The sequence below is a fragment of the Anas acuta genome, chromosome 3 (assembly GCF_963932015.1).
Source record: "Anas acuta chromosome 3, bAnaAcu1.1, whole genome shotgun sequence".
NCBI lineage: Eukaryota > Metazoa > Chordata > Aves > Anseriformes > Anatidae > Anas > Anas acuta.
Genome location: NC_088981.1, coordinates 92,608,252 through 92,632,733, shown reverse-complemented (window position 1 = coordinate 92,632,733; position 24,482 = coordinate 92,608,252). Strand labels below are relative to the sequence as shown.

The 24,482-nt window shown below is 36.7% G+C and overlaps 1 protein-coding gene across 33 annotated transcripts in view; it reads right to left on the bottom strand.

Annotated features, from left to right (window-relative positions):
* Positions 1-24,482, bottom strand: part of DST (dystonin) — a 296,897-nt gene that overhangs the window by 39,470 nt on the left and 232,945 nt on the right. For 28 of the 33 annotated variants that reach the window (XM_068678323.1, XM_068678322.1, XM_068678298.1 and 25 more), the window contains 16 exons: positions 23,345-23,504; positions 22,774-23,100; positions 22,515-22,599; positions 21,148-21,389; positions 19,937-20,143; positions 16,118-16,237; positions 15,838-15,945; positions 13,891-14,109; positions 10,707-10,910; positions 7,860-8,091; positions 7,293-7,519; positions 6,466-6,588; positions 5,727-5,828; positions 3,870-3,971; positions 2,185-2,358; positions 1,228-1,383 (listed from right to left, as the gene is read on the bottom strand). In XM_068678323.1, coding sequence (XP_068534424.1) covers positions 1,228-1,383; positions 2,185-2,358; positions 3,870-3,971; positions 5,727-5,828; positions 6,466-6,588; positions 7,293-7,519; positions 7,860-8,091; positions 10,707-10,910; positions 13,891-14,109; positions 15,838-15,945; positions 16,118-16,237; positions 19,937-20,143; positions 21,148-21,389; positions 22,515-22,599; positions 22,774-23,100; positions 23,345-23,504 — 2,788 coding nt within the window. The remainder of the gene's footprint in view (positions 1-1,227; positions 1,384-2,184; positions 2,359-3,869; positions 3,972-5,726; positions 5,829-6,465; positions 6,589-7,292; positions 7,520-7,859; positions 8,092-10,706; positions 10,911-13,890; positions 14,110-15,837; positions 15,946-16,117; positions 16,238-19,936; positions 20,144-21,147; positions 21,390-22,514; positions 22,600-22,773; positions 23,101-23,344; positions 23,505-24,482) is intronic. The other 5 variants (XM_068678309.1, XM_068678332.1, XM_068678331.1 and 2 more) reach the window with 1 other exon arrangement.

Here is a 24,482-nt window from a genome sequence, read left to right as displayed (position 1 = left end):
TATTCAGGAGATGGATGTTTTTCCAGACTACCACAGGATGCACTACCGTGTGAACTTCCTAACCTATAAACTCTGTTTTACGAAACGGAAGTAGATTGGTTCGTGTGTTTGCTGAACTCCTTCAGTACTGAAGGCAGATGAAGTCATAACTGATGTCTGGATGCTTCTTCAGTAGTAAAACACATATAGATTGTTCATGGAGTGGAAGCTGGGTTTGTAATTATTATTATTTTTTAAAGGGCTAGTTTCCATCAGTAGTCACACAGGGCATGCATATATTTTACTCTGCCCAAGTTCCAACTGACTACCCAAAAGGCTTCAGAAGCATAGTGGCATTGATACAGATAATGAAAATGCCTTAATTATCTGTGTACTGTCAATTTCAATCTATTCTCTCTAAGCCAAAAATTAACTCTGAATGAGAATGCTTTTCACATCATATGCAAGCCAAAAACTAAAAGGCAGGAGAGGATTTATGAGGTTAGCATGAAATCTTCAGGCCTACAAAAAACACATCATCATGAACAGCACTGAGCCACACAAACAAGTAGAGAAGATCTTTTGCTCTTTAGAGATACTCTTCAAAATAAATGAATAATGGAAATATTCTTCCATGGGCTCCAATGCCAATTTAGCTACTAACTATCCTGAAACAAACAAACAAAACAAAACAAAACACCGCCATCACCAAAAAAACCCCTTACATTACAAGGAGAAAAACATGAAGATATGGATACCCCTAAAATTTGCTAAGAGATTCAGAGCAGCATTCTCTGTTCTAGTTAGACCCAACTAAGATACAATTTTGCAGACTTCATAGCTAAAAATCAAAATTTTTTTTTCTGATAAGAAAGAACAAAGCTGTGTAAAGGTGAAGTATGTTTTGTAAGATGTGGCCTTAACAACTAATCAAGAGTGTATTGCTTCAGGAAGAGTAACAGGTTTGATGACTTTTGATCTCCCTGGATCAAAAAAAGGTGAGTAAAGGGGGAGGCCAGGGTGAGCTGCTGTTTTTGGCTAAAACCTATGCCACTTGTGTGGTATATGCAAGGAAGAAGGAATATAAAGAAGCAAACAAAAAGATGTTAGTTCTTCTAAGCCTGAATTTCTGCATCATGAAAAATCTCTATAGGGAATTATTTATCAAGTGCAAAGTTTTACTACAAGACTCATCTCTAAGATAAACCTCAGAAAACATTTCAGTTCATATTCATTATAATTACATACATGATGTTTGGCAAGTTCAATTTCAATAGCCTTGGGGTCTCCACCCACGGGTTTCTGTTCATTCAGCAAGTCTTCTGTATGCGTCAGCCACGTCAGTAACTCATCCAGGGCATGTTGGAACTGCCCCAAGGCTAACAAGGCACCTTCCAGCTTGTGCTATAGTAAAAATAAAATAAATTAACAATAAAATGGTTTCATGATGCTATTGAATCAGCTTAAATTACCATTAGTCACCATACTCCAGAGTGGAGTCCATGCATATGATAGCATAAAAAACAGAGACAAACAGTTATCCAACTGCATCATAGTTAGAGCTGAGCTAGCAATTCCCTTGTAAAGCCTGACATCCTAGGCTTAAATTCCTGACCTCTGAAGATGCCATGTAACCAGAGCAGAGTTAAGATTGAAGGTCCTCTCATCAGAGATATGACAGAAGTTTTCATCATTTAAAATATAATTTAAATATAAATATATCTTGGTGCACGGACTTCTTTAAACTTTTCATTCGCAGTTAAATGATTCAATTTAGAGGAAAAAAAAACACACTTCAAAGCACTGCATCTTCAACTCTTTTTGACAATTTAATGTTGTGTAGAGTAGTGAAACAGTACTAAATTTTTAAGAAAAAGTGCTTGGTTCAGCAGCTTTTTTTTTTTTTTTTTCATATATAAACATGTTTTCAACTGCTACTTAAGATGTCATTAAATGGCCAAAATGAAATAATAATGATTTGACATGACACTGCCGACAGAAGAAGTGACAAAAATACTAAGGGTTGAAAAAAAAACATAAAAGCAACTCAGTAAATTATGAAATTCAAATTCCATTATACATAGTTCTGTAATTTCCAAACCAAAAAGACTAAATATGTAAATTGATACAAACATTATGCATAAGGAAAAGCTTTTCTCACAAATCCAAGTCATGAATGAAGCCCCCACCTTCAGGTTTATTTACCTGTCTATTTATAATTTTTTCTTCTAGGCTGTCCCACATTAGCTTGAGCTCTGAGAGAGGGTCTTGAACAGTGTGCTTGTCACTTTCCTGTGTTACTTTCTTCAGCAATAGTTCTGCTTGATGGTTCAGTCTTTCCATTTCTATCTGCTGCTGATAAGCTTCTGTTTTAAATTGCTATGGTAAATAGAAAACAATACAAATAAACATATCATAAGTAATGATCTTGAGTATAGCACAGTACAGCAATATTTACAGTAACAATGCATCACTGTCAACTTTCATAGATCTAGGGCTTTGTTTTCCTGGATCAAAATGCATATAAGATACTGATAATCCACTCAGGTCCAGCTAAGTGAAAATATGCAACGTCTTACTATCCCACCAGATATTGCTAACTGTGAGCAGAGGATGACAAAGATTTCCAATAGGAAAGTCCTCTCCAATAATCTCTCTTGTTTGTATATTAAAAATATGGCACAATTCAGGAACATCCCCCAGTTATTATATATCCCTGCTTTTTACCTAAAATTTGTAGAGCAGTCTACCAACATCAAGAGTTTGCTTAGTCATAGATCAATACAGACAGGATTCTAAATCTGAAATTTTGATTTACAGCTTACTGGACGTATTGGGAATGATGTGATACAGTTAAACATTTAGAGAAAGTCAGCAATGGCAGAAGTGAAGCTCTGGAGGTGTGCCTCTTAGAACACCAAGAAAACTGTTTATGGTTGTCGTGGTTTAACCCGGCTGGCAGCTAAACACCATGCAGCCGTTCACTCACCCTCTCCCCTCCCTCTCTAGGACAGGGGAGAGAAATGGAAATTGAAGCCCATGAGTTGAGAAAAAGACAGTTTAATAAGACAGGAAAATAATAATAATAATAATAATAATAATAATAATAATAATAATAATAATAATAATAATAATAATAATAATAATAATAATAATGTGTACAAACAAGTGATGCACAATGCAATTGCTCACCACCCGCTGACAGATGCTCAGCCTAACCCCGAGCAGTCTGGCCCCCCTCCCCCGGCTAGCCACCCCTATATATTGCTTAGCATGACGTTAGATGGTATGGAATACCCCTTTGGCTAGTTTGGGTCACCTGTCCTGGGTCTGTCCCCTCCCAGCTCTTACTGCACCCCCAGCCTGCCTGTTGGCAGGACAGAGCAAGAAACTGAGATGTCCTTGGCTTGGTATAAGCACTGCTCTGCAACAATTAAAACATCGGGGTGTTATCAGCACTCTTCTCATCCTAAGCCAAAACATAGCATTCTACCAGCTACTAGGAAGAAAATCAACTCTGTTCTAACTGAAACCAGGACATCGGTGGAAGCCAGAAAATTTAAATGTCATAGCAAAAGAACTCTCTTCATAACCTTACAGCCTTTGAAAGAGAACTAATGCTATTAAAAGTATTTTCCGAGTATCTGAACACAGTCACAGAATAAAACAGTCTCATCAAAATCTATTCCAAAGCCTTGAGCCACGTATTTTAAAATGCAAACTTTGCAATTAAACATTATTTGAAATTTTCATACAGATACATTTTTTTAAAAAACTAAAAATTGAAAATGAAAATTGCTTTTCAGTCTGGAGAATACAGAAAAGCACTAAACAATGCAGGAAAATTCAGACGGATGGAAATACAAATGAAATAAATAGCTAGTTCATACCTTCAGTTCCTCAGTTTGCTGCTTCACTGTCTCCAGATCTGTTCCAACTGGGGACATAGACGCTAACTTGATGCCAGCAATGTCTACCCAGTCAAATATTGCCTGAAAATCATAGCATGAAATTCAAGCGTGAGCAGAGAGAAATAGTATCATGGTTAAAAGCTGTAGCCAGTAAAATACCAGAATTTGTTTTACTTCAGAACAATATTGCTATGCTCTTTGAAATAAAACAGTTTTCTTCAATGAAACCTCCAATATTGACAAGGCAAGGGATCAAACAGTACTCCAGGTAGTGGTTACAAGAATGTATGTACTGCCAAACTGAGCTTCTGTGAGCAGCAATATTCCGCCAGTACTCATGCTAAGTAGCACTTTACTCCTTGAGCAAGATCAGCAATTTTTATGCACACTCTGAGAAGTAAGTACAAGATCAACTCTCAGTTCCATAGCCTCTTGGAGCTAAGATGGCAAGTTGTGGCTGAATAGTATCACATTTTCAACTGTGATTATTAAACATCATTAAGAATCAAACATTTATTGGAACTACTTGCACATTACCAACAGCTATATACATCTGGGTATTTTTATAGGGAAAAAAAAACTCTGCTAGGCCCCTTTTCCCTGCCTGTTAACCATGATTCATGATGGAGAAAGGCTTAGCAGTGCTTGTCAGAGCTGCCTATAGTTGCCTGAGTGAGAACTGCCCTCACTCAACAAGCTCAATAAGATAAGGCAACTGCAGTACCGCTAACAATCTGTCCACAACACTTTTCAGATTGTCTACTGCAATGAGCACCAAAAGGCATTTAAATACAGTTCTTTCACAAAGTACCAAGCCTGTACGATGTTCAGCCACAGAAAACACAGAACACTTAAACCAATGGCAATGTTCCTAAGATAACCCTACATGTCAGCCTCTGCACAGCATGAATGTAAGAGCACTGGGAGAAAATACATAATGAGGTGCACTGGAAAACAGGCACATTGCATTATTATTAAGGAGTGTTCTGCTGCCAGATCTGCACTGAACACACAAACAACTTGCTCAGTGTCATGTGAAACTGTAATTTTATATTTCAAGGATTCAATGAACCAAGACAGATGTTAATTCCATTGAGAAAAAATAGTTTTGCAAAATCCAATTATGTTTGGAATCTTTTAAAATGTTTCAATCTTCTAGCCATCCACTGACAAAAGACGAGAGATGTCGCTAAGCCAAACCTACGAAGAAACCTGCAACCAAATATACAACACATACAGACAAAAGATATCTTTACCTACAGATTTAAAAAGTGAATGTCTTCTGAAGAATTGTGATTAGATACATTATACTATGAATTACTATAATAGTCCAGCAACTTATTTTTTCTTCCTATATTCAAACTTACGTATTTAATTGACTAACAGTAAAGATTAAATTTAATTGAAGTTTTTTAACTGTCCTCTGTTCAAGAAGAATAGCCACAGTGAGTTTATAGACCTATATTCTATTCCTTTCAGATCATGTAAATGTGTCACAGCTTGCCTATCATGTGAATGGCCTATCACAAGAAAATATGAGCAGGATTGCTATGAATTTGTGTGGTATCAGTAAAACTCTGGTCTCGTCAATAAACAAGGAGATTTTATTTTGGAATCTAAATATCGTGCAATATATGAATAACACAAAGAAATCAATACATTTCATGTCTAATTAGGAAAAAAAAAAAAAAAAAGATACCTGCCTGATGAAGAAAATAGTCACTATAATCAGAGTGATACATTACATATAACCTACAAAATCCCGTTGCATTTTTAATACAACCACATTAACTCCTATTAACTTAAGATTGGGTTAAGTATATCACACCAACCTACCTGCAGTCCATCTTGGTATTGAACAGCTGCCTGCATGGCTTCAGCAAGTTTGTCCACCCGTTCTTTCCATGTTTTGTTTAAGGCATCCCAGGCAGAATTCAGCTGCAAATAAGTGCAATTTGCTCCAATGAACAAAAATAATTTTACTGCTATGTAATTTGCATTCACTAAATAAAAAGTCACTGCCCAGTAGCACCAATAAATTAACCATAAACATTTCATATTCATTCCATATTAAAACTCTTGTTCTACCCATCACTGCATAGTTAGTTTCCTTCAGAATACACTACAGGTTCTGTATTACAGAAGCTTTGTAATTGAATACTGACTATATTTTTATTGATATAGGGATTATAGTGAATATGGGAAATATTACGAAGTCATTTGGAGTTGCATCATTACAATGAAGGTAGCTTAAAAGAAACTTACATTACTTAACATGAGAGAAATCAAAAGAAAGTCCTTTGTAGTCATGTGAATAGAATTGTCTCAGTTAAGATGTCTTACTTGGCACAAAGCAAATACACATGAAACTTATTCTAGCATTACTTTTGCAAGAAATACTCATCTATTGCATTAATCAATAAATATTTTTACAAAAAAAGAAAAACTCTTAAAAAAATTATCAATGAAGCAATAAAATGAATTTATTTTCAGAATTTGATGGGAGACAGGGAATACTACTTTCAGCTGAACAAGCATCTAACGTAACAGACTTAAGCATCTGCATTTCCCATACCTCATCTATACTCTTGTTGACAATAGGTTTGTCAGGCTCCCCACAAGCAGCTCTAAGTTCAGAACCAAGGCTCACAACTGTTTCTAGTTCTTCTTGCAATCCGTCAATTTCCTCTTTAACAGCCTACAAAGGAAAAATAAATAATCCAACACTGTTAATACTAAATTTAATAATCTATGTAGAGCTTGCTTTTAAGGTAGACACACCAGGATGTGACTTTTGTTTCTTTAAAGTTGCCTGGACTTACAATTGGATGCTTGTATTTTAAGCATCCTTAACCATCCACTGACCTTTGCAGTGTCAGAGTGAAATCAACTGACATCAGTCTAAATTACAACAATGGATAATGATGTCATTTTGTATGAGATGGAAGAAATAAACAGGAAGTGTTAAATTAGATTTCTTTAATCAGAATGTTTTCTTTTTCGGAGGTTATCATTCAACTTTCAAATTTTTAGCTATCAGCATAAATAATTACAGACTTGCAGCATAATACACACGTCTGTATCCCTTTCATTTAGATGTTAGGTATTACTCGGAATCTGAAGTATGTGTAACTTTTGAAAGTCTCAGTGACATGCGTATTATATATGCTTATACACAGATATGTAAATATAATGACAAGCACAAGTTGTACGCTCATTGCAATTAAGCACTTATACGTATTATTTGCCACAGACTCTTGAGATATCATTATAGTAAATTTCTATGTAATTACCCCTCTTTGTCTCTAAAAAAAGTCTCCCGTGGTATTTCATAGTAATTCCATCTTTCCCCTGCATACTGTGAACAGAACATTTTAAATCAACAGAATACTTTGTACTGACCTCAGCAGCTTCTTGCTGTTGCTTGACTACAGATGGGTCAACTCCAGGTCCCTCCAGTTCTCGAATGAAGTCCTGAGTATCTTTAATAGTAGCTACAAGAGCCATATGATCACACCAAAACTTTTCAGCTAGTTCCATTACGTCCAACAATTTGGCCTCCCTTTCCTCAGTCAAGGTCTGGATGTCTTGCCAAATGAGGACCATTTGGTCTAGTTTATCTTGAACAGCTAAACAACAAAGGAACTAAATTACTACCTTGGCAAACAATTCTTGGCCATAAATATCTCTACAGTTCTACAGCAGAAACATATGTGAACATTTTAAAATTTAGACTTTAAAACTGTTTCTTTACAGGACTTTTTAAGATGTTAAGTGGAAACAACCAACAAGGCATTTAAAATTAAAACAAAGGTCAGATCCACAATTATTAAAACAATGCCTTGCTTTTTTATATCTTTCACAGCTTCTTCAGAAGAACACAATCCCCAGATTTGTGATCATCAGAACTGAAGATCTTTATGTAGCTTGCTGCATTTCCACTACATGAACCTTTCCTCAGTCTACTACCTTTTGCAGATATATCCTTGTCTGCTCCTTCTGAGCGAGCAATCATTTCCTCCCCTCGCTGTTTAAGCGTCTCATAGACCGGCTGAAGTTTTTCCAGATCCATTGACACATTCTTATTTTCACTGATTTGCTCTTTAATCTTCTCAACCTCTGCTGAGATTGAAGGCGGCTGCCTCAGACGTTCAACTATGCGTTTCAGACTCTCAAGAGTTGGATCTATCTTGTCATGAAACTGAGAGGGTGGTGAAGAACAGAAAGAAAGGGTAGAAGAGAAAAACATTTGAAAAACTGCATCGGAAAATTCTCTTGGAATAAGATACTTCAAAATTGACATATTTAATATCTCTAGTTATATACATGCAACTTGCAATACCCCCCGGTGGTTCTCTCCCTCTTTTAATATCTAAATTAAAAACATGACCTTGCAAAATGGTACTTCCTCTCAGATTTAAGAGACTCTGAATTCTAGTATGAAGTCTGGGTTTAGTTCTGAGGCACTCCATCTGAAAATACTTCACATATGGCAGCATCTACCTGCATGCAGTCCCGCAGAGTTTGTGCATTACTTTCTATCTTATTTTGGAGAGTCATGGCTTTCTGATCTCATCAGTTCAGAAATATATTCACCTTAGTATTAAATACACGTATTTTCATATCAGGACCAACATATCTCATATAACCACTGATTAAAATTTGGTATTTGAGGTCATTCAATAAGACATTTGCCTGGTGCCCAGGTGGTGCTCATTAGTGAAGCAAATGTGCATTTCTTTCTGCAACTAAAAGCACACAACAGCATTTATTGCCTTCACCCATATTTGACTCAGAGCCCAGGTGCCCAGAAACTCAGCTACATCTTAGTTAATTAGCATGGTTCATCCGTACAGGTCCAAAGTTAAGTTCTAATAATGTTACAGACTCAGACTAATGCTACCTGTTTTCAGCAGAAGTGTGAATATCACACAAGCTCTCAAAATGCAATAACGCATAAAGGTAAGCAGATTTCTTCAAGATTTCTGTAAAACTGATTGTAGCAACAAAACCTTACAGAAGTGATTCAACCTGAAATTAAACTGGCAATATCCAGGTCTAATTCTAGGGCATGTATATTGCATTTTTAAATTGGCATTGCACTCAATGGGCCTCACTTTACTCTTCAATGACTGAGGCAAGGTGTTTTAGAACTTAAAAGGAAGAAAGGGAAGTCATTATAACCTCTCATTCTGGCTCCATAGGTCACATGCTGCCTTTGATACATAAGGCAATTTAACATAATTTGAAACCTGAAGATTTAACTAATTATTCTTCCAGTACTGTCTAGACAAACACTGACATACCCACCATGCTACAGAGTATGGTGATACATACTTAATAAAAAAGAGATTATATAAAATTACATTCTGGACATTCCAATGTTTTGCTTTCTCATCTGTGGATACATTTACATGTATGTACATAACATACTTTAAGGTTCATTTTGTAAGTAATTAAGTGTTTTTTTTTCAACATCTGATTATATTCTAGCTGTTACCAAAGAATGCATTTTTATTCTTGCTTTCTGTACCTAGCCTTCTGCACTTCTCTGTACTTTAGCTCTTCATGTTAACATCTGTCACATACAAAGCAAGAAATCAAATACTAAATAAACACCTTAGTTTTTAAATGTGCAGCTGCAAAGGGGGGGAGGCCTGAGCATATATGATAACGAAAAACACTGAATCTAAAAAATCAGGCTTCTTTCAGAGGTGTGAATCAGGAGGCTGTTTAGAATGACTGAAAGCACAACACAATAATGTCTACAACCAGGTCGAAAATAGGATGACAGCTGATGTCACCTTTTTCCCTTATCTTCTTAGATTTTGCCTATAGTGGTTAGGAATACAGTGTAAAGTACCATGACATATGAAGACAATTATTTGGAATGAGACTTGATGAGAACTTTAAGGTCTATTTCTTGATTTAGTATTTTAGACCTAAGCAGAAATAGAGCACTTAATTTCCAGCCAACAACATACAAGGGGAACTTATCATAAAAACAGCAGTACAGAACACAGTATTTTTATTCAGGTTTTTGTGTTCATGTACACAGTTTAATGAGGTTGTTGTTTTTATCTGAATTTGTTGTCAAATAAAAGAATTTCAGTTAGGATATAATGACAATCCAATATCTAGTAGTCTCTAGGACCTGATACCTAACATTACTCTATCAAGGTTCATTCTACAGAGTGATGAACCTAAGATACACAGCTGTCAGGGACTTGATCTGAATTTTCTGCTTACGATGACATTTTGTGAAGTCTAACTTTGCTCACAACACTTTTCTGTAACAGCTCAAGCATATATTACATTAAGTTCCTGTTGGGTCTACAATGAAGAGCAAATGCTATTACCGCTGAAGTGAAGTACCCTCTAGTTCCATCGGTAAAGGACTGTAACTAAAGCTGCCAAGTCCTAGATATAACTTTATGTAAGCTAACTGATAAATAGTAACATCAATATCAACTAACAAAGCATCAGCTAGTAACAGACCAGTAAGAAGAAACAGAACAAACTGAAAATCCCACATTTTTAGACTAAATGTTCCTTTTTAAAAGGAACTTTGATATTGAGAAGCTGTAACATTTTTAACTGCAACAGAATCATCGTAACAGTGACCAATATATATAATCATAACCCCTCAAAAAAAGAATCAGTGCCATGAGCAGCGATTTGAACATTCACAGGCCATTCAGTTGAAAAATCCAGATAAAACAGCAGTTTAGTCTTGATGTATACATATAAGATGATAATGTCTGTGTATCTTTCCATTTGAATGAATCCAATTATACTTTAAACTTAAACTGATACCTGGGTACACTGAGAAATGGCTTCGTCCAGCGCCAAAGCTCGCTTTTTGACATCTTCCTTAATTTTACTGTAAAGGGTGTCAGCTGCCACATATTTCTCTTGGATAGAAAAACCTTCTCCTGGGCTCAGCTCCAGCAATTGAGGCCCGGTTTTGTTCATCTTATCTATATGAGGCTTGTGTTCAGCAATCAGCTCACGCAGTTGCTATAACAAACGAAACAACTTATCAGTTTCTTAGGCTTACACCACCACATTACAGCTGTCCGCACTTCTAACACATCCAGCTGGCAAGGAATTCCAAACAAATACCCGTCATCTTAATGTAAAGCACAAATAACATCAAATAAAGTTAATGACTGCTCTGCCAGGGATGGCGCCCTTTCCAACACCGAGCTAGCCAGCCGTAAAACATCACAATTACAGATGCACTGGCAAGGCCCAGCAGGGCATATCCCTCCTCCTGTAGGGCTATCATTAGGTGTAGGATGCAAGGTGCCAGCTATGCACATGATGCTGGCAACAGACACTCCTCGTCGTTTTTTAGGAGCTGTAATGACAGAAATGGCAACCATATTCCAAACATTTGTATAACACCACTATGTTTATACAGTTTCATGTTGGCATTTGCTACTTATCAAGAAGTCTTCCATTGAAGAGCGTCAGAGAAAGAGGTATTGACATTACAAGGATATTCATGCAAATTGTCCTTGACTTAAGGACAGGAAACTGGCACAAAGAGGGGGGTCAAAGAAACCAGTGAAAAGGACAGAGGACAATGAAGACAGATCAGCAGAGAACAGTCAACCAGGATTAGCAGTCTCCCCTCCGGCCACCAGACCACTCCGTCTACCCAACAGTGCTGTTACTTAGAGGACACAAAGTTTAATAGGTAATTAATATGTACATTACATTTGATCTCATCTACCACCCCCAAAATAAGTCAAAACTGCAGAAAACTGGGTAGAGACTGGTGGACCTGAAAGGTCACAAGGCAACCGTCCTGTCTTCTGACTTGACTACATATTTCGGTTTTGTTTACTTGCACCCACAGATGTGACAAAAGGGAAAGATCTGGGGGGGAGCAGCCCAACCCTTCCCTCTGGTTTTGTTTATTTGCTTACTTCATCCTTTCCTTTTCAGAAAAATCCCTCTGTCTTTTGAGGCACCATTCCTCTCAGTGCCGTGAGATCCACGCATTTCTAGCCTAGAGCCACTGTGCAGGAACATGAAAGGCTGGAGCAGGCACATGCTCTGCTCCTCCTAGCTTAGGGTTTGTTTAAATTAATGAAGACACAGAAAAGGGCTTGTATCAGTCTCAGTGTAAATAAATCCTCTTCTCTTCAACTGAGGTCCTTCCCTTAAAAAGGAATCCTGTTACTGGCTTGCCTCCTTGCTCCTCCCTAGAAGAGGAGAGGTTGGGAAGATTGAACAGACATTGACCATGACAAACCACTGTCTGCTGATGAAGAAATAGCAATGAAAATACAAAAAAAAAAAAAAAAATCTGACCCCAGATACTTACTGAGAATGGAATTCTACTTGTATGCCTTGCACCAAGAAAAACAGTACTGCTTAGCACAGAAAAGGAAAAAGCTGAACTAAGAATAGTTGGAAAGTTTTAAGAAAATCATCTTATGTATTTTATTTTTGTGCACAAATAGATCTGCAAAGTCCCCATTTCTAGGTGCAAACCTTATGATGCTGGTACTCTCCCTCTGCCAAAAGCTAAATTCAAACCGATTAACTGCATGATAATAGAAATATAAGTGAATATATATAAGAGAATACAGAAAAGTATTTGTATTCAGAACCTTTTTTTTTTTCTTTTCAGTATTACTACAAATGATCTGGTCTTTGCCATGATCTATGATTGGGTAAACAATTCCAGTAAACAAGCATTTCAGATCAGATTACGTGTTAAAATTGCCAGACATTAATCTTCTGCTTAAACAAATCTCTGCTAATGGCATAGCCCAGGGAAAATGCAAAAATACAAGCCCAGATGAAGGGCCTCTCAACCAAGCAGAATGATTAAAGTAGATGGGGACCAAACCTATAAGTAAAGCAGTGTGATTTGGTTCATGGTGACTAATCAAGATAGTTTGACAAGCTCCTATTACATACCTAGTCTTTGCAGAGAATGTTTGTTCTTTGTGGACACAAACGAGTGAACCCCATGTTTACCAATGTATCAAAGTGGCACATCTTCATTCACTGGTCTCAGAGTAAACAGGAATTTGAAGCCAGGCTTCACCCTATCTACCTTGAGTCACTTAATTGAAACAGCTAAAATTAAAAAAGCCCACAAGTAGTCACTCTGTGCTCTGTAAGGAGAGCCAGGTACCTCCAGTAGGAATATGGGCTTTGCATGTGCAGGCTTTTAACACTGGTGGGATAAATCTGATGCCACGTAATACTAGAAGCCATCTATGAAGCATACGGATTTTTATCCCAGCTGATTATTTCTCTCTGTAAGAAAGCCCATATGGAGGCCAGCCTACAACAACATTCCCTCTGTTTTGCAATGTTCTGTTAAACAATTATTATTTTTTAAATTATTACATAACAAGTATACTTTATGTGAGAAATGGTTATGGGGTTGGCTGGAGCCAAAGCACTGAAATCTTGGGCCTAGAATTATCAGTCTTCAGTTCCCAAGATATCAACAAAAGAAATGCCATTTTTTATAATACGTACATGAGGTTGTATGCATGCTTACTTATATACAGGCTGTACACACAGAACATTTCAGTTTCAGGAGGCTGACAGCAGGTACTCTAGCTCTTTCTATAGTCTCCTCTTACCTTTTTTTGGTTCTTACTTCATCATCCAATTTCTGTTCTGTTAATGGGTTCGGTTTGTTCCAATACTACTTACTTTTAAACACACTTCTAAGCTATCAGCTTTTGTATGCTCAGATCTGTCACTATAATGGCATTTTTCCCCTTTAGCCCTCTTCTATGGTTTTACATTGTTTGCTGCCTTCCCCAGATAATCTTGTTTGTGTGCAGAGTTTGGGAAAACAGTAGAGACATTCACTATTATTAGTTTAAATAACTTTTTTCAATAGAAGTATAACTGTCTGGGTTTTAAGTACTCACTAGAGTATTCCACAGTTCTCTAAGCAGAATACAACTTAGCTTTTCACATTTTGTTTTATTTTTTTAAACAACAAAATTCTTACCCGATGTTCTTCTTGTTGTTGCTTTAAGGTTTCATATTCAAGGGCTGGTGCAGGAAGCTGAGAGATGATCATTTCTGTTTCAGTTAACCATGGCCAAAGCTCTTCGTAAGTCTCCCAAAACTGATTAACCAGAGACTGAGCCCGTTCCAGCTGGAGGTTTCTCTCAGAGTTCATTTGACAGACTGTATCGTATTTCTGTAACAGGCTTTCCAGTTTTTTCTGTAAAATAATATTAACAAAAAAAAATAGCAATGTCTGTCTTTCCACACGTCTATTACCCTGATTTCTAAAGAGTCTTTGATAATTATAACACCAAACCACGGCGAACCAAATCTTAGTTTTGATTGTATTTCTACAGTACCAGAGTGTTTAGAGGAAAGAATCAATATCGTGGGAGATTTGAATTTGGCAGGGTGCTTTCTAATTAATTAAAATACATTTAACAATGTCCGATATTTACAAACAACACCATTCACAGGATTTCCAGTCAAGCTGCAGATTATTTGACTGCACGTTGTAGCCCCAGTTCCTTACAGAAAGCACCCATCTTCAGCAGCCCTTGGCAGAAGCTAAGTTTTCCACAGCATTTCTGAATCAAAGCATCATGAACAGCTCACAAAAATCTTGGTTTTGAAAATCTGACAAGAGAATAGGGTATGCTGTCCTGCTTGTAGCTTACAAACTTCCCACAGAAACCACATTATTTTCCAGGTTATCATGCGTTAATTAATGAGGATGTGTTACCATTAATATGATGGAACTACAAGGTTTAAACGTTACAAACCTACTCTGTTTGGGGATATGATAACAAAAGTATCAACGAACTATACATTCTTCTTGTGGAGGACTGCCCATGTTATCATTTCCATGAAATATAACATGCAACAATGCATGTAAATACTGGCCTTGGAAAAACTAAACATATAAAAAAGCCATTGAATGTGAAGCAAAAAATATTTCTGGCAGAACAAACTATCGTTTCATTTGTTATGTCTTGCATGTAAATTATGTATAGAGATGCTATCCAAAGGACAAAACAGCCTAACACACAGACGCACAGTATTTTTGACTAATGCATATATTCAATAGAGGCCCACCTAAAATTGCTCTCCCTTATGACTACATTTTAATAGACTGAACAGCTCATCTATTTTAAATTCACTTAAGAGCAAATCAAATTTATTCAGAGATGCTGCAGCACAGCACAATTAGTGAAGTACTGCTGGTCACTGGAAGGACCCGATTCACATGACATATCCAGGCACATCATTCACATAACACATCCACAAGTTAGCACAAAAAAAAAAAAATCCATTATAAAATACCAGTAGGAAAGATCTGCATGTATGTATGCACATGTATAGATATGTTTATATGTCGTGTCAGCCCCCCACCTCAGGCTCTGTGTGTACACATAAACAAATGCATAAGAACACCTTTCAGAGGCTGTATTAGTCAACAGGATGGAACATTCTTGGCAAACAAGAACAAGGCTCAGACTGAAATCATCAGAAATGAAAGTAAAGATTCACACTGAGGTGCCAGCCACTGAATGGGGCACAGAAATGCACACACCCAGCCAGAGCTTCACAGACCCAAGAGAAGCGAGGAAGATCAACAGCCAGATTCCACACGCATCACCCCAGCTGACTAATACCTAGTCACTCAATCATCTCATTGGCTAAAATGCTATTTACCACGCCAGAGACAAATGGGGCTACAAAGTAGTGTCAGACAATGAAGTAAGTACACAGTGCTTGCTCTTTGAACATCCTGAAGGAAGAATAGAGATACATGACAGCATTTCTTCCAGTGTTACAAACCTCAGACTAGAAGTGGATGTAATTAAAGCTTTTTCATCAGTTTTTTGAAAGATACATAATAGGAATCTTCCTACTTATATATTATCTTCACATCCACTGTAGCTGCAAACTTACGGAACTTTACCTTTATGGTCTGTTTCTCTTCTTCAGTGCATGTGTTCATTATCTTATCCCCAGATTTAACAAGTTCATCTATAGTATCCTTGTGTCGCAAAATCTCCATGGTAAAAGCCTTGAAACACAATAAGAACTGGTCAGCAATAAAAAATAAGAGTACATGGAGCAAAAACTATTTTTGAAATGCATTATGATAGACATAAAATTAAATCACACTAGTACATTTTCTAGATGGAGAGCATGCTGGCCAATAATTAACATGACAGTTGGAAATGCATTTCTTTTACCTTTTGAACTTGTAGCTGAGCTGCGGTCTGGTCTTGCTCAAGCCTAATATCACCCAGAGACATCAGTTTCTTTTCTGTTTCTCCAATCCAGGCGAGTTCAGCATCAGCTGCTTGATCAAACTAAATGAGGGAGACATGAATTAGTTTGGTGATTCTATATACGTGAAATTAGAATGACTGTTTCAAAATTTTTAAAGGAGATTAAAAAGCATACTTTTAAATTGGTAGAAAGATGGCAGTTCACTTTCCATATGAGTTTTTTTATATAAATTAAATACAAAGCCCAAAATGGTTCTGAGGAATTGTAATAAAATCAGCTTAATTCATAAGCATGACAAAGAATGGAAGTGTATTTTTCCAAAGCCTACAGCTCTCTTAACAGACATATGAAAATTAAAAGGGTTATGATTTCATAATTTTAACTGAATTGTTTATTTTTATTCAACTTTCATGTCTTTACCATCTCTATATTTATTATTACTGCTCCTGTTGTAATTACAGTAAGAAATAGCTGTTTGATGTTACCTTTTTAATCTTAAAAGCCACCTTGATATTAAATGATTAAGGTGAAACAATCACAATTCAACTAAGTCAATGAAAAAAAAAAAACACGCTGAATTCAGAGAAGACAGGATTTCATCTAAATCTAGACCGTGGATTAAATTTGAAAATACTTTGGGGCATTTGGGTGCAGCCAGTCCTTTCACTAAAAGATTAACTTCTGAATCCTGTTAGTCAACACTTTAATGTTTCAAAAATTACCTTGAAGCACTAAGGTAATTAGAGGATTTAGAGGATCTTTTTCTTACTAATTTGAAAAGGAGAATAAGAGATCCTGAAAAGAAGTACCTGGGGATCCAATTCTGCTGAAAAGTAAGAGTCTACTGAGAAAATTAATAAAAATCATATATTATATCTTATGCTCAAGTTTATAGGCATACATCTCAGCACATACATATTGTAGTACTCAAGAGAGGCAGCTCTGAGCTTCAGCCATGTTGTGCAGGATGGTCAGATACGCAAAACAGTCACCACAGAAACTACTAAGAACTAACTACTTTTTTTCTAAAACACTGATCCCTGCTGCAATTAGATGAAGATTAATATGGCTCTGAGCTATTCTGAAAGTCTGTTAGGACATTTTAGGTCAGAACTTGTTACTTGTGTTGTTGACTACCACACTTTCTTCAGAAGTCTCTTTCTGACCACACTCAGTCCCTCTTGTCTTTTAAATCTGATGGTCTGTGCATTTGTGGCTATAGAACCATGACAGCGTTGCTCCTGGAACAGAGCTGCAGTTCGCTTTAGCCACTAAATCACTCTTGTCTTAGTGGTTAATTATGAGTCACGCAAAAACAAAAGAAGCAGTTCTGAGATTTCTTTCTTTATGAGTCAATCTTTTTCAGCCTTATTTAATCCATTTGTTACATGAAAGAGAGCACAAACATTCTTTTTCACCATACGTCATTTCTCATTTAAAGTAAAAGGAAGTAAAATTTTGTCCTAAATATTGTGACTTCCCAATAGAAAGGTATGCTCCGAAACAATTAGCACTGTAAACATTAGCACAAAGTACATGCACCAACGGTGTTTAAACACTGACTTTAGAAACTGCATTTCACAACCAAGCTCTTTGGAAGCCCATCTATTTATGACCAAACTAAAGGAAATGAACGTGATGTCAAATGTGTTAGAGGTACAAACTAACTTCAGTATGATTTGCTGAAACCAAAGATTGATGGGCATGTCAGTAATATTGATCGGATATTGAATGGAAATAATAAAATCAAGGTGTGGCACTGAAATGTCCAGATTCCATAGAAGTGAGGAAGGACTGGACTCTAAACTCCATTTGATGAAGGTACAGGATTTCAAATTTGCGATGTACACATATAAATAATATTAAGGAACAAAAAGTGCAAAATTGGTGCTCACTGCATCCAAAATTCAAAGAGATTTTTTCCATTATGCCTGACAGAGTTATTTTTTGAGCCATGGCTTCACTTAAGTCACTATAAAATCACCTATTTCAACCCTATCCAGTTTAATCAACCATAGTTCATGATGGTACTTCTTCTTCTAATCGAGAAAGACTGACTTGTGAATACGGTAGCATTGTGAATGCTCTCTGAATGCTTTGTAAAACATTCTTTGTGGCTGCTTTAGAACAAAAAACAAGTAAGTCATCTGCAGAATATGATCTGTTTCCTTGTGGCACCCTTTGCGCTGGGGTAAGATACTGACCAGTACCTTCACTATTGAGAAATAGGGATGAAAACATGCAGCAGAATTTGTCTCAGATAATTCTATCCACTTGGGAGAAATTGCATTAATTTATTAAGCTTTTAAGCCTCTGTTTACAGAATGAACCAATATGCTTACTCATTCGTATCGCTTACTGTGTTTGTCACCATAGCCCAGTAACGTCTACCAGAAAAAATGCTCCAGTTCCACTCATGTTCTCGGTGGCTTTGTCCTCCACCCAGAAATTTTTAATAGTATTGGTACTTAAGTAAGTTCAGGGCAAGCTCACAAAGCATCAGCTCCTCCAAAAATATTTTATATTATGCATGGTCTATCTGTGAGCAAAATGGAAAGCAGCTTGTGCTTCACTGGAAACACATTAAGCCACTTAATCATGGGATATAGTACATGGGATGTACAGTGGGGTGGTGTGAGGAGATGGGCTGAAGTGGAAGTTGGGGGGATGCAGCAGTAGGGTGCAAGATGCCCTCGCAATATCAGCGAGTGGAGCAGCAGCTCTGGACCTTTCATGCCTGGACTTGAATCTGCTGAACTGGTGCTAGGGGATGCAACATACTCACACAATTCCGTCAGGTTGAAGGAGAGCCAACATCCACTCTTCTATCTTACCTTATCACTCACCAGAAAAACACCCTTCATTTTTGAGGATTTAGTTTAATGAGATGAGATAATATTCATAGCATACCCCTTAAAAAGTTAAGCATGAAGTTATTTTTAACCTCGAGATCTGAGTTACTGCCAGCCTCTTTCAGTTGGCTTTCAACAAACTTTGGAAGTGTCACACATGCTTTCTCCTTGTCCCATTATAACCATTTACAGGAACTGTTAGGAGAAAGACAAATCTCCATCAATATTTTTATGCCTGAACTGTAGGCAGACACTGGGAAATTGTGTCTCCACAATGCTTTTATAAGCACGGAGCTTAAATACAGGACTATTTAGTGATGAAATTAGAATGGCAGTTCTCGAAGTGTACCATATATACACATCTGTGTGTGTTAAGAAACTTTCATGTATTTAAAAACTCAGTTTTTGTGTCCCAGGAAGAAAAGTGTTGTGGATATGAGTAAAAGCAATTGTTATTTAAATTCTCCTGTGCGGCTTGTAATGGGATGATCCAGCTTTTAATTGTCAAAAGTACAGAGAAGCAAGACAATCAACTGATGCTTGAAGGTATGGCTACATTAGTGATCTCAATGTTGCATCCAGGAAGATTTGCTGGGGAACTGGACTCTATTTTCCCTAACACAACCTGATCTGTGAAAGATACGAGCCATTCAGTTCTTACCCAAGCAAACTCCCACTTAAGAAGCCACAGGATAGTTAGAGCAATATTAGCTGCAGGACTGAGGTTTGTGTCAACAAGAAGTCAGACGATTACACCAGCGTACATTCTGGCATGCATACCTTTACAGTGGAGTCACATTCCATTCAAACAGGCCTTTTGCTGCTCGAGCACAACAAACGTTTGGCAACGCTATTAAAGGACATCTTCTGTTCAGGTACACGTTGCCAGAGACAACTTAGTATGGCCCAAAACCCAGTTTTCTGTACCTGCTGGGATCTCAGGATGGCAGCGTCAATCTCATCCACCTTCTGCGAGATCGTGTCGCTCACCAATCTGTATCGCTCGTTGTCCTCTGTTATCATCTTGTCGAGCCCCTCTCTGGCCCTCCATGGCACCAGCTCCAGGAAGGCACTGCCGACTTCATTCAGGGTGTCCACTAAGGCTTTGTTGTTCTTTGCTTCCTTTTTCAGCTCCTGCAAAAAGCCATTTAAAGTAAATGTGCCAACACATGAGCTGAACACACACACAGCTTGCACATGGTTTTTATTCTCTCAACTACCGTGTTGAGAACTGAAATGTGTTCCAGGCACACCAAAGGGATAAATTAGCACAATTATTTTCAGCTCCGTTTTATGAGCTTTTTGATACTTGTCAGTTGTTTGACAGAAAAGTGAGTGATGCTTGAAAGTTTCTATAGAATAATCCTAAAAACATTTCTCCAGTCAATGTGATACTCTGAAATTCTCTGGAATTTATTAGAGTTGTTAGTAGTTAACGAAGCAATATGATAAAATAAAACTAACACATATTCTTTGCACCCTGCAACTCCATAAAGAACTAAATCACCACCAAAAGCATGAAATGAAGCAAAATATGACGAATTCAAGCGATTCCTGAAATGAGCAATGACTGGATTACATCCCAGTCAAACCATCATACAATCCTTCAGGAATGACATTTTTCTTTACAGGGAACCCTATTGCTGATTCTTTTTTTTTTTCTTTATATAAACATATATATATATATATATCAGAAAACTAATGTATTTTTTTAGCTTTTTTTCTTTCAAAACTATCCAACTTGTGCTACATTAAAAAAAATACTTATTGATAAACAAAATTAGTAATATATTTAAATGCTGTCTTTTTTATACTTTTTAGGATTTTATCCATGTCATAACTAAAGAACCAAAATAACTTTGTTTGACAATTTAGGAGTTTTCCCAGGATTAGGTAATTGCTCGAACAAAAAGGAAATGTTGTGCTTCTGTGCTAAAAATAAACCTCAGCCCAGTTTCATAAGTGATTATAACAGATGACTCTGGAAAGTGAGTTCAATTCTTAACTACTGCTACATTTAGTCAGATGATCCGATGCCAAATTAGTTATTCACAAAACAACTTCCTGCCAAACAGAAGTTAACACAAAACTTAGTTGAATCATTCAGCAATAAATAATTCACAGGTTCTAAAACCTACTTTTTGTCTTTCTTGTGCTTGGCTTAATTCTTCACCCTTTGGTATTTGAGTTTCATATGACAGTAACTCCACTTCCACTTTATCAAGCCATTTGCAGAGCTCCTCATGGGTTGAGTGTAGTTGACCTGCAAGCTGCAGAGCCTGCTCTAAGGTCTTGGACACGTCAGAGCTCAATTTTGTAATGTCTTTGTACCTCGCTTTAATGCCTTCCAGTTTATCTTGAATTATTACAACTTCATCACCTAAAATATCAGAAGGATGTTATTTCCTGTGAACACAAATCCTTAAAAGAAAAAAAAAAAATCCCAAACATCAACCCACACCTATTACAGCAATCTCAATAATTTAATTTATAAAATGACCCAAACAAGGTGACAGGGCAAATCCTCACCTCTTGTAAATTATTCTACTTCACTAAAAGTCTACGGAGCTACAAAGTTTACCTCAATTCAGGATCTAACCTTCTGTGGTTTTTTGCTTTACTAAAGTTCCAGAAAGTAAGGAATGTGACCCAAAATTTAATGCAGATGTTCTTTAGAAAATCATGATACTTCTTACAAAGCCACCCCCACCAAAAAAAAAAAATCAAACAATAACAACAACAAAAAAAAACAGATTATAAAAGTCACTGAAAATAGTAAGAAAAAAAATCAACCAAATATTAACTACAGTAATATATCATTCTTTAACATGTACACGCTTTACCATCTGTTCAAAACAACTCAAAAGGCTAAAGTAAAAGCAACCTCCTGAAATGTATTAGTATATATTCAGTTTTCATTACAGAATACGCATAATGTTTAAGTGTGGAATAGAAAAAGGATTCCCCTCCTTCGGCCGTGTGTGTCTTACAGAGTTCAAGAACTATAAAAGTACTGGAAAATCTGGACAGATGTTGATCTACAGAACAGACGTTGTGTACAACTGGAATGCAACTTTTCCCACAATATTAGCTCCAATGGTCAAAGCTTTCCTCTTGCAGTTAAAGGTAGTCTAATATCTCATTCATCTGTGAATGGCTCCAGGGAACTGACTGTGTCCACTGCCAAACAGCCCTCCATTCTGAGTAATGCTCATAACTTCCTATTAGGAATGGAATGCAGGTTCACTAAAATAATTTGCCACTAAAAATAATAAGGAATTCAAGGGCCAAATTCCCTACAAGCATAAATGGACTTTTGCTCACACACATTTGGTCCAAAACGTAACCTACCTTGACCTCAAACCTTTATTAAAATAGACAACTGCAACCACTTTAAGCAGCAAGTATGGACTAATATTTACAAGTTTGACTTCAATCTTCTCATAAGCACTTTCAAGTACAAGAAAAAAAGCCCAATGAATTGTAATTTTCTTAAAGCTCTCACCTGTTGTTTGCTTGAGAAGCTCTAAGCCATTTTGTATAGCCAAATCAACATTTTGTTTTCTAAGAAGAATCTCCTCCTGAAGATCCTAAGAGGAAATGTCATTTGTGTAAGCACGGACATAATAAATGATACTACTTTTATTTGGAATAAGCATGTTTCCATTTTAAATAAAATATATTAATGAAAAATAAATAAAACATGGATATGTAAACCATATACAAAACTGAATGAAATAATAAATGAACAGAAATCAAAATACCAGTAGTTCAGAGTGCTGTTTCTCAATCAATTCTGCGTTGCAATCTTGGACTGACAATTTGCTGAGTTTATCATGGACTTCATTCAGCCAGTTCATCAATTCAACTTCGTCCTCCCCAAAAATTTGAGCATTGCAGTAGGCTTGTTGGAGAAGTTCAGACCTGCTGTTGCTCTTCTCTTGAATCTCAATGTATCGGGCCTGAGAAGAATCTAGCTTTTCCTGCACCATATCTTTATCTTCCCTGGAGCTCATAGTCTTTAGAGACTGACCAATACTAATGGCCTGATGTAAACTCTTATTGTGAGCTAGAACATCATCTTCTAGAGCCTATATATTTTTTGAATAATGAAGAATAATGGAAAAGAAAATGAGAAAAACATAAAAGAAATGTAAGTGGAACTAAATAAAAACTGAATAAAAAAATGACATATTGCCAACATAAACACATAAAACTCAAATAACAGAAAAAAATCAGTGTGGTAAAACAATGGTACAGCTTTCCCATTTGTGCTGTACTTTACAGATGAGTTTAGAAAGAATGACACAAGCAAATTTGTGGTTTGTATCTTACTTTATGCTGAGCAATCTGCTGTTGCAGTTTGGAGGCCTGCGTTCCAATGGGTTCAGCATTTGCAAGCCTCTTTTCTGTGGCGGTCAGCCACTCCACCAGTGGCTCCAGAGCTTCATGAAACTGCTGTGCTACCACTGAGATGCCTTCCAACTGGCGGTTCCTACAAACAAGGTGTTTTTTTTGTGTGAGGAAGTATATATTAAATATTTCTTTTTTTAAAAAGACCCTTGAATCTTGAATATTTGGAAACAAACAAACAAAAACCACAATTCTGTCTTATTCTAGGAACTACAATATGAAATAGAAATATATGAAAATGAAACAGAAATACATCCACAATATCCAATAAAAAAGCAAGGTGAACAAAACCCAAACAAAACCTACCTCCAAAGCTGTTTGAAGTTCTTATAGCTGATAGGTAAGTTTTATAAGTAAAAGGATTAGCACCATATTCATATACTTTTTTTCTAGCACTCCATTCAGCAAAACATTGTTCGATACCCAATTAAGGTAGTTCTCAACTTGTAGCTGTCTTTAAGCATTAAGTTACATCTCCCTATTACAAGTTTTAAAGTTACTCAAAGGCTTTATTGAACCAGAACACATTATCATGCTTACTCAGCGTTGTAAAATACCTTTTAACATTTGTTCAGTGATGTGAGCAGAACTACTTGGCTCTACTCTGTATCTCTTGTTCTGGATAAAAGCTCTCGATGAAACTAATGAGACAATGTTAATAAAGCACAGAGACTTGACCTCAAAAAAAAAAAAAAAAAAAAAAGCAGTATCTAAAACATTTCTGTTCCAGATTATTACTTTTCAGAGAAGATTCTTGATCACAGGAATAGTCTCCTCTACCACCACTGGTAGTAGAAAGAAATCTCCCTCAAGCATGCTTTTAAGAGAGATTTTTTCTACATGAAAAACATCACAATATTGTCTTTCAACAGGGGATCTTATTATAGGTAAAAGCTATGTTCACACATGCTTCCCAAGGTTTATAAGCTAGGGAGACCCAACAGGCCTGGCACAGTTAGCTATAGAATGCTCACAGAAATACTCTACTTAGTTTTCAAAATCATTGTCAGATCTCCTTTTCATTTCGAGAGACCAGCCAAAGAAAAATGGAGACAAGCTT